Raw genomic sequence first — 11,526 nt, forward strand, 5'->3', positions numbered from 1 at the left:
TAATATCTAGAATCTACAAGGAACTCAAACAAATCAGCAAGAAAAAACAAAAAAAGCGATTTCATCAAAAAGTGGACTAAGGACATGAATAGAATATTCTCAAAAGAAGATATACAAACGGCCAACAAACACACCCAAAAACCTATTTAAAAAAGTATATGTATACATATATATATATATATATATCAGAAAACTACTAGCTGAACTGAAATATAAATAAAAATGAAAAACTTCATTCATATATAAAATGTTATTTTAAATTTGGTTTATATATGAAAATGGTGTCTTCTTTTAAATTTTGCTTCTGTGCAAAACAATTTTTAATTAGAAACTTTAAGGATACTACTACTTAACTTCTTATTAATTTAATTAACTTTTTATATTTGGTGAGTATATTTAAGTTGACACAATATTAATTTAGTGAAATTTAGTGTGAAAATATATTAGACTGGAAAACAAAAGACATGCATTCTAGGTTTGGTTCTGCCACTAAGTTGCTGTGTGGCCTGTGTGGAGCATCTGACTTCTTTGGGTTGCAGTGTTTCTCTCAGTAAATATAGGCCATTCCTTCTCTAGTATTCTTTCTAAGAGCTAGAAAAAGCATAGCATTGTAGAGAGACAAACTTGAGTTTGTCTTAGTATTTCACCAGTCCCTCTTGAATGACTTTCACCTCAAGACTGAGCTACTGGATCTATAAAATGGGAAGAATAATATACATCATGCTAAATGTTTGTTAGAATTAAATGAGATTTTATAGGTAAAGTACCCAGCAGAGTGTGGCCAACAATAGGTGCTCACTACCTGTTAGGTCCCTTTTCTCTTATTTATGAGTATGCAATAAAATGACTGAACACAACTAGTAGGAATAATGATAGTTGCTATGCAGTGTACATGTCTTCATTCTTTTAAATTATAACCAACCTGACAGTTTGTACACCTGATATGGAGGAAAAACATTCTTATATAATTGTTAATTTTTATAGGTTAGAGAGCTATGAGGTAATAATCAAAATTTCTTAGAATACAAAATACAAAAGGAAATATTATATTGAAGTCTTAGTTTATTTATTCTTTCTGGAAAACCTATATTCCTTTGGAAGGTTAGATAGCCTTTACAAGAATAATAATACTCTTACTTATATCTGGGGTTGCTGTTTTGATGTTTGTTATCTCATTTAAGCCTATCCCAGTGTCTGACATATAATTGGAATATAACAAATGTTTACTGAATAAGTTACTCTCTGCAATATTTTATAAAGGTAAGCACCATGGACATTACTATCATAATTTATCCTTTGAAGAAACTGAGCTTCAGAAAAGAGATCAATTAATGAACCCAAGGTCACAGGGCAAGTTAGAAACTGAAACTAAGATCTCGGAATTCTGACTGTTTCTCTACTCTTCACTGGACTTCATCATGTAGTCTGATTAAAGTTACTTAGCTCTTGCCTGTCTGTCCATTCTTCATCTGTAAAATAGTATCTTTATTGTTCAAAAAAAGGCTTCACATAGTTATTAGATAAGTGCAAGACTTTCCGACCCTCTCTTTTTCCCCTTATGGAAAGCCAGTGAGGAGAAATGCTTCTTACTGCAATGTATCAATTGCTAATTTAGGTTTCTGGCAAGCCAGTAGAAGAAAAAAATGCCTAGAAGGAGAGCAGAACTGGAGAAGAGGAAGAAGGAGAGTATTCAATGGCTGCCAGGACCACCAGTTTCTGGCATTTTCCATGCCAGGAATTTTATTTTCTGTACTTTGTATCATAATTATTAAGAAGTTATTGGAACATATTAACATATTCCATTAAAGTACTGTTACATCTTAAGTGTGATTTTGTTTTGACTTGGCTTTGATTGGTCTTCTCCCAATTTCTTCAAACACATGTTTTATTTTATAGCAGAAGATGGCACTAAAATTAGAAGTTGAATATGGAAATTTCCTTTGGTATTTACCTGTTTGGGAGTTCCTTTAATTTACTGGTGTTCAGCTAGCTTTTCTTCTAACAATCAGAGCTTCACTGGCAGTGCAGTTGGTTCACTTGCAGCCTATTATGTGGTATCTGTGGTGTAACTGACAGGAAAAACTCAATGTGAAAGACTAAGAAAATCAGTGAACTCAGCTATATCATTTCAGACATTCTGTTCTTTGTGGCTGTAAAATTTCATGCTTTCTTTTTCTCATGTGAAATTTAGGTTGCCAGATGTCTTGTGCACACATGGCCATTCTGTTTCTGTGCTGTATTCCATTTTCATCTGTATTGGAATACATAATAGTACATTTGAGCCAAGTCAGATGCGTTTAGTTGACTACCGTTAGCATTTGTTACCCATCCCCACTTCTCCACAGACCTAGTTTGAATATGTTCCATATTCTCCAGACTAAAACCCTTCACCAAACTTTCTCACACATCTGAATCACTTTGAGGCAAAATAATAACTCAGGTGAGATCCTGTTAGTCATGTTAAATGATGATGGCAATTGTTACCTGCAGACATTGAAATTTAGTTAGAGGCCAGTATGGTTTGACCTTTTAACTTTCAATTATTTTTACTTAGAAAACATATAAATGAATAAGACGACTGTCTGTGAGTTTTAATTTTTAAGTTATTTTTACTGATGGGAACACACAGATTAGTCGTGCTGACCTGTTTTCTCTATGTTGTGTTAAATAGATTTAAAAAACAAAAAAGCTCAGACCAATTACAGTAAGTTATCATCTAGTTGACATGTCCCAAGAAGAAATTGGCATTTTAGATGATAAAGTATTCTGGAAGAGTGCTGTTATATGTGCCAAAGCTTTGATTGTAGAAATACTAAAAACTACTTAATACAATAATTATATAAATCCTAATTGAATCTTTCTTTGATTGACAATAAAGAGTACCTGACATATAGGAGGTACTTACTAGGTATAGATGTTTGTGAAGTTGAAATAAATTGAAACAGGTATTTTAGTATTTTCAAGATTCTTGGGGTCACTTTAACAAAGATAAATTATTATAGTGATATGTTTTATTTATACAGCTTTGTCAATTTTCATAATGCTTTTTTATAATGACTTTTTCATTTGATGCTTTTGCTAACTTTGCTGGGTAGAGAAAGCAAGGATTATTATCTTAATTTATTAAATGAAATAGGTTGTACAGCTAGTAAATGGCAAACCTAGGAGTTTAATCTTAATATCTTGATCCCTACTGTTTTGATCCCTATATTGTTCATGTCATTCAATATTTGATATCTAGTAGAATGTTAGATATCAAAGTTTACTGGAGTAAGAATTTTAAAAATTATTTATTCCTATAAAACCTTTTAAAAACAGACTTATACAAGTACTTTATGAACTGAGACACATGTAAATCCTTCTACAAAGTGACCATAACTATTGCTGGCACATTTTAATATCATAAATTACAAAATATTTGTTTAAAAAAGCAAACCAGAAAGGGAGAATACAAAAACACATAGACATCATTTTCCTCTTAAAATGTAAACTTAGAAAAGTTAGCTAAAGAGGGAACTGTTTTCATCTGTGCCAAGTACTACAGAATTTTTTTTTTAAAACTTCATTCAGAGACTCTTCAATGTTTGAAACTGATGAGGTCCAAATGAAAAGATAGTTTCTTATTATTCATGATCTTTCATCCATTATTAGATTGTAAAATTATTGATGGTAGGGTTGTTGTCCTGCATATTTTTATGCGTACTTCAGTGTCTTGCTCACAGTAAGCCCTTAAAATAAATACTTGATGAGAGTTGAGCTTAATTTACTTTTAATATTTTGCTTTTGATGGTTTGAACTCATCTATGTAAAGTCTAAGAAGATAGAATAGGCACAGGTTATCACTTACTTTCTTATCATTTTCCATATTCTTATAAAAGTATTAAAGTACAAACTAATCATGTTTCTTTCCTACTTAAAAACCTCTGAGTTTGTGAGATGGGGAAAGAGAAAAGAGCCAACCTTCAATTTTTATGTTATAAAGTCCTGATACATATGAATTTGTTGAAATAAGTGTGCAGTATTTCATAGCAGGAGAGAAAAATATAATCAAATTTAAAACAGAGAAAAGAAAGAAAAACAAATATCTTAGTCTAAATCACTCATGGGATAAATTTGAACTCCTTAGCTATTAATAGATAGATAAGGTCTTTAACCTAAAGCTTCATCTCCCCACCTCCACCCTACACACACACACACACACACACACACACACACACACACACACACACACTCTTTTACTCTCCAGTGTCATAGAACTATCATTTCTGAAGACACCTTTCTTTTTCCCTCCAGCTTGATTTTTCATTTGCACTGCACTCAACCTAGGAAGCCTTGCCCTTCCTCTTGCTTCCAATGAGGTTTCCCCAGGAACCAGCTCAAAATGCACCACTTCAGTTCAAGCAGAATTAGTGTTCTCTCTTTCGTACATCACAGTGCTGCACTACACAACAGCTTCCCCTGTTAAATTGTGGTCAGAGCAAAAACAATGTCATGCTTTAGTTACATTTTTTTCCTTTCTGTCTCTCTTTTCCCTCCGTCTTGTGTCTGATGCATAGAAGGCATTGCATTATGCTTGTTGAATGAGTAAATTAATAAATGATTTAACAAATTAAAATCTTTTTCTAGGGTGCCAGTACTCATGTCTAGTGAATCAATATTTTTAGGGTGGTTAATAGAGTAAAGGTCATTCATACTGAGAAGCAGTGTGGTAGATTGGATGAAACTCCAGCTTTGGAATGAGACAGATCAGAGTTTGTTTTTAGAATCTACCAATTCCTAGCAGTGTGACTTCTGGCAAGTAACCTTACTTCAGTGGACTTCAATCATTTGATTTGTATAATGGGGCTAACAATATCTACATTGCAGACAGTTGAAAAGACCTAAGTGACCCAGCACAATATCTGGCAAAGAGCATGTGCTTATTACATGGAAATTGTTATTAGTCTTATCATCTTTTATGTTTAAGTTTAGTATATTTGTTGTCATCACAGAACTTAGCGTTTGGCTGTCCATGCTAGTTGTGTAATGCCTGCTAATTTTTTTGTTCTTGACCACATCTAAACCTCTTATGCTGTACTTTAAACGCTGTCTACAGTATCTAGCAGAATGGTAGCCACAGACTTGATTTTTAACTGTTGGGTTTGAATGGTGGATCATGGTGAAAAGAGGCCACTGGAGTTAAAAACAACAGGCAGGGATACAGAGAGCTATGTTAAGTAACTTTCCCTTCTCTGGTCCGCAGCTCCTTAGTCTGTAAAATTAAGATGAGGGCTTATTCTGTTTCAACATACAACATCTGTGATTCTGATTAGATAATTCTTCCTGTTTGTGAAATAAAGAATTGTCCTCTAATTAAATAAGCTACTGTAGCCAGATAGGAAAATGAAGGGTCCAGGTAGGTTGACCAATCGTCTCAGTTTGCCTAGCACTGCTTCAGTTTTAGTGCAGAAAACCCTATGTTCCATGACTCCTCTCAGTCCCAGGGGAAACAAACACAGTTGATCTTCCTAGGTCCAGGGTAATTTGACCAATAAGAAACATTTTTTTTCTTAGTGGTTGCTTAAAGTTTTTTTTTTTTTTTCTCTTGAATTCCACATTGACAAATAGTGTTTGGTTTTAGGAGTAAAGATGAGCAACTGAGTAGGAGAAAATGCAAGAAGAGCCTATAGTATACAAAGAAGCCCCTTTCCCTGATACTTAAATGTCCTAGAATCAGTCACTGTATCAAACCTTTTATGTACAAGACACTGCGTTACATTTAACTGTCCAGGGTAGAGATGTAGATTGTTCTATTCCTTCACCCAAGCTAAGTATTTATGTGTGTGGGTGGAATAGCGGAAATATAGGACATGAACCTAGGGAAATATACCTCACATACCACAAAGTAATTATAGTTCCAAAGTACATTTGAATGTTCAGGAAAGGAAGGGAAGGCCAATGAGGACTGGAAGAGGTGGAATTTAAGGCTGCAGAAGATTTACATGGGTTATGAAAGTGGCTGGGCAGACAATCCAAGGGGTGTTGCTGCTACATAATGTACAGGTCCTGTAGATATCTGTTCTGGACCCCCAACTCTCATGAAAAATACCCTGGAATCTGAAAGAGGTCTGAGCCATTTGGTACACAGAAGAAAAATTTCCAAGAAATGAAAAAGGAAGTTTGTTGGGTGATGACAGGGTCAGCAGAAGAATAAGGGAACTAGGGAAGTACTACCCAAATATAGGAAATGGAACTATTAGCCAAACTCTTTAGAAGTTTATGTTTTGAATTTTCCCCTCATTTTTAGGGGAAAACTTTAGGGTCACACTTAGTTCCCTGCTGCCACAATTTTGTTTAGCTTTCACCACACTGCATTAGGGAGGTTGCTGAAAGGGAAATGGCAAAGATTTTGGAGGCCAAACAGGTCTTCATCACTTACTAGCTGTGTGGCTTTGGGCAAGTGAATTAGCCTTGCTTGGATTCTGTTTGCTCATTGCTAAAACAGGAGCAAACTACTTCACTGGATTGTTCTGAGGAGTAATGAGTAACGAGATTCTTCTGAGGAGTAATGAGATGATTAATGTGTGTGAAATGCCTGACATTGTAGCTGAACATATTAATGGCTCAGTGAACAGTAAGCCCCTCCACTATTACCTTCTACGGTTATTTGATCATTTGTTTACATTTGTCTGAATAAGGGAAAGAGTCCTCTTCTAGCAGCCTCAACGAGAGAGGCTCCCAAGGGAAAGTTGAAGACGGAAAAGGCATTAGGGTCTGCTTAGACCATTCCTCAGATCTCACTTGGAGATTCTACCTCCTCCATCCTCTGCACCCTGGGGGTGTGTGTGTGTGTATGTGTGTGTGTGTGTGAGAGAGAGAGAGACAGAGAGAGAGAGAGAGAAAGAGATACGTGTGTAAGTCAAGACGGTAGTCCCTCTCAGGCATGTAAAGACATAAATTCCTTTCCCGGGCTTGACTTTCCATGTGTGTCATGCAGACATCATGGTTAAGCAGTGTAGGGTAACCTGTATGTGTAAGAAAGGTACAGTTGGCCACTAACACTCTTCATGTGTTAAAATCTGATTCCTGCCACCCTTCTGTGCATTAGGAAGAGCAGATTAATCTTTAGTTCTGAGAAAAATTTGCCTGCTGCAGGGAAAAAGAACTTGTTACTTTACTGAAAGGGCTGGGTTGCTGAAAAGGTCTCATTACCTGCTCCAGTGCACTTCTTTGGTTAAATTGTGAAGTCCAAGATGTTTGCCTTCAAAGCTGTTTAGTGTCTTTTTAGGTGCTCTTTTATTTTTGTAGAAATTTCCCCCTCTTCTTACCCTTCTCTTCAGCATCCCAACCCTCCTCTAAACCCTCTTCAAACTCCTCTCAATCTCCCCCAAACCCTCTTCTCAATCTTACCTCTACCTTTCCCTTAATCCCTCCATACCTCACTCACTTTCATCCCTAACCGTTTCCTACTTTCTCTATATTACCCTCTACATCATTTCTCCATCATTTGCTGACCTATCACTATGCCTGGAATGCTTAGGAGCCTACCTAAACTTTGAACCTTTGCCAATTCCCTCTCTCCCTAACAATTTACTACTCTGTTATCTCTTCCTTTAGCTAAGCAAAGACATAATTCAAAGAAAAGTAGAAATTGCTAATATTTATTATTTTTAAAATATCACTTAGAAACTTATTTTCTTTATGTAAAAGATGTTGCTATTTTTGTGATATAGAAAATATTGATAAAAAAATAAAGTCGGTTAAACAGCTACACTTTTTCTTTGTTAGTTTCTAGTATCTAATCTCATGCATATTGTTAGTATAAATTGTAATTAAAACAATCCCATGGGATGGAGGGTTCTGAGAGAGAGTCATGCAGATTTACCTAAAAAAAAAAAAAAAAAGAAGCTCAAAGTCATCAGGTTCATTCCATCATCCAAGAGGCAGACTTTGTACAGGTAGCCTTAGTTCATAGCAATAGGTTCAGTAGAAGACTCAAGGAGCAGCAAATGCTTATGACAGTTTAGGTAACAGAAGCCATGTTCCCAGAAGCAGTCTGTAGGACGTAGGATCTACCCAGCAACTATTTCATCACGATTTCTTCTATTCCACCTGTGCCTGCAGCAATTGTAGTGACAATAGTGTGATGGAAAGAACACAGAGTGGGTACTCCATTCTATATTTGGGTCATGTATCTCAAGCCAATGGATTCCAAGAATCAGAGGGTAGTGTGGTGTGTGAATAATGTCAAACTGGAGTTCTTCAACATGGTTTCCAATTTTAACTTTGACAGGCGGTGTTTCCTTGGTTATGGGCCCATTAATAAGCGGATGGCCATCAACAGTTTCCAGCATCAGAGGGAAGATATTATTGTGGATAGGCATCTTCTCTTGAAGAACCACAGTATGATCGATGCTGTTTCTGTAGGAACCCGAATCTACCATTGCTTACTCAAAGAACTGTCATCTTCCCAGTCGGATTTCAACAGTAAGCCATATTGTATGAGACATGGATATTGGAAGAGAGGGGGATGCATATTTGTAGATTGGCACCCCCTGGGGTCCCCCTTACTAGCAGGCCTCAATGTTTCCCACCTGCAGGGCTTGATGAGGCTTGACAGGACAATCTCTGGCAAAATGACCAGGATAACCGCAGTAGAGGCATAAGTGGCCTTTGCACCAACGGGCCCATTCAGCTTCACTGAGGTGTGGGCAGTTGATTGCAGCCTGCATAGGATAGTTTTCAGCTGGTGGACTCTCAGGCCCATCTTCCTCTACAGAGGAGCTTTTCCTTAATGGATTGGGATCAGGCTTCTCTTCTAGGCTGATGCACTGAGTGAGGAGATCAGATAGGTTGGTGGCTGGACTTGTGTGAGACAGTTCATCTCGTATAGAACTGACAAGCCCTTCTTGAAATTGGATGCAGAGAGTACTTTCATCCCAGTTCAGCTCTTGAGCAATTGGGTGGAAGTGGGTTGTTACATGACCCTCCCCTTGGCAGAGTTGACAGATCCAGTGGTTGGCATCTTCCATGTTTTCTGGATTATCAAAAGTATCCTGGAGCACATGTATGAAACTTTCAAATTGCTCTGGTAAGGGCTTTTGGATATCCAGTAAGGGCTGGAACTAACATCCTCCCTTACCTGAGAAGCAGTTGCCAACAAAGTTCACCAGGGCTGCTTCAGTGGGATATAGGTGCCCTCTGACTCTCATGTAACTACTATTCAATTTAACAAGGAACTCAGAAAGCTTCTGAGAATCTTCATTGAAGGTTAAATGGCGTTCCAGGGAGAAAGCTGCAGCCTCGAACCCAGTGGGGGCCTGTGGAAACTCTGAAGCTGCTAATGTATCCACAACTATTAGACCCTCCAGGGACTCCTGGACTGCTGAGAGTTCTAGGAATTTCTGGGCATTTGAAGGCTCCAGAGCCTCCTGGGGAAGTGGAAGCTCAAGGAACTCTAGCTGTGCTGCAGTCTCCTGGCATTCTGATGCCTCCTGGGGCTTCTCAACATTTAGGGGATCCTGAGGTTCTGAATTCTTGGGCTCATGGGCTGATGTGGCATCCTGGCTGTCTGCAGGCCCCTGGCCCTCTAATACTGCTGGGATCTCATGGGCCATTGGAGGTTTCTGGGACTTCTGGGTTGCTGGGGGCTCCAGGGACTCTGGGCCTGCTGGGGCCTCCTGGAACTCCCAGGCTGCTGGGGGGATCCCAGGGTGGAAGCTCCTGTAGCTCTGAAAGCTTCTGGGGCTCTTTGAGCTCTGGGGTCTTTTGGACCTCCTGGCTGCTGGGAAATTCAGGTGCTCTAGGGGGTTCTGGGGCTCCTGGGCCTCTGAGGACTTTTGGAGTAGGTCATCCTCCTTGGCTCCTTAGGACTTCTAGAGCTCTGGGATCTGGGCCTGGAAGGCAGCATTTTCTTCCATCTGCCACTGCACTTGAGCATGTGGAATTTCATTCTCCAATTTTAGAGCAATATAGGAGGCTGCTAAGTCCTCCACCATCTTTTGAGGAAATGGGTATGATTCGACAATATGCTACCAAGAGAGATTGGATGGGCGTTTGTGAGATCTTTCCTGAAAGCTGCTTACAGGTAGATGTCAGGCTCAGTGAGTTTTCCAAGGGGTAGGGATTTGGGCCCCTCCAAAGCTAATTTCCAAGAGGTCACTGGGAGCCTCCAGAGCTCAGCAAGGAGAAGCATCGGGAGCTCAGTAAGGGGAGGTGTCAGATACACTGTGAAGAGAGTGAGAGCTGAGGATCAGAAACTGTGGAGAGCACACATTCAACATAAATCAGAACAAAATCTGCCCAACAATGCTGGGGTTCTTTTACCACAGTCTCATGTTCATGAGCTGGGGCATATATGCTGGATCTGACTCCATGACATTTTAAGAACAGGACCTATCCCAGACTGTGCATATCATTTTGCGTTCATCCTTTGAAAGTTAACATATATAATCAAAAGCAACTTTTTCATATTATTTTCTGTTTTATATAGTCTTTAATTTTGAATGTCTGCCTAATATCCCAATGTAACATTTGGATTTTAACAGCTGCTTTCAGTGACTAAATCAAGTGTTTGAGCAATGTGGGAATTTTAGGCTCTGTGGTGAGCCAACCCAAGAGATATTTTTGGGTGACTAGGGTAGGAAGTAGGAGGGAGCTCTTTCTGACACCTCAGAAATCATACCACAAAAGTAACCACACAAGACCAGCCTCAGGAGAAAACAAACAAAAGTTAACTAAATATATATATGCCCTTAGCAAACACATGCATATTATTTATAAAATGCCTCAAAATAGTTAAGAAAATAATCGTTATAAATGTACGTTACCATTCAGAGACTTAGTCCAGAAGCTTGGCTGTCTGCATACCCATTGCTGAAGAGGGAAGTGTGTAAAAGCCTGTGGAGGCTTGCCTTTTCTGCACACATTGAACTCAAGCAAACACACCCACTCCCAGAATACATTCCAAATCTCCTTTGTAACATAGCTTTTTAAAGTGTGGAAGAGTTTTTTGACAGTACCTCACAGTTCAGAGCTGCAAGGCAAGTAGCATGCTGTGCTGATGTGAAGCAGCTTTATATACTCAGTCCTTGGTTACTTTAATGAATATTTGGCCAGGAAATTAGGATTAATACCACTGCCCTTGTGAAAAGTTGCAAATATTTTTGAATGACCACAGTGGTTTGGGATGTGATTTTTTATGTCTGTCTCATGTAACCTACTTTTACTCTTTCCACATTAGACCGTTTGTTTACTTCTCACTCAGGGAACAGACTGCAAACCCTCAGCCCCTTCCCTCGCTTACCTATTCAGTCCCTAGGGTTTTTCTTTGCAATGTTTTCTTGGAAAATTTAACATGGACAAATCTAGAAAAGGTATAAAAGGGTACAAAAGTCAGGGAGGCCAACTCTGTTGATGGGTACTAATAACAGTCTTACAGAGTCCCTGGCTCTTTCTGAATGTCCTGGACCAAGGATCTCATGCTTCCCTGAACTGATCAGGTGTCACAGGTAGCACTCAGGAAGTCCACTAAGGACTGGCCTCTTG

The 11,526-nt window shown here is 38.5% G+C and overlaps 1 protein-coding gene across 1 annotated transcript; it reads right to left on the bottom strand.

The window, feature by feature from the left end:
* Positions 1–8,549: 8,549 nt before the first annotated feature.
* RTL3 (retrotransposon Gag like 3) lies at positions 8,550–9,998 on the bottom strand. The gene is given in 3 exon segments (XM_032251410.1): positions 8,550–9,683; positions 9,685–9,758; positions 9,761–9,998. Coding segments are annotated over 3 exon segments (1,425 nt in total). The 5' UTR covers positions 9,978–9,998.
* Between the last annotated feature and the right edge of the window lie 1,528 nt (positions 9,999–11,526).

The sequence above is a fragment of the Sapajus apella genome, unplaced genomic scaffold, assembly GCF_009761245.1.
Source record: "Sapajus apella isolate SASKATOON/1434 unplaced genomic scaffold, GSC_monkey_1.0 scaffold75, whole genome shotgun sequence".
Classification (NCBI taxonomy): Eukaryota; Metazoa; Chordata; class Mammalia; order Primates; family Cebidae; genus Sapajus; species Sapajus apella.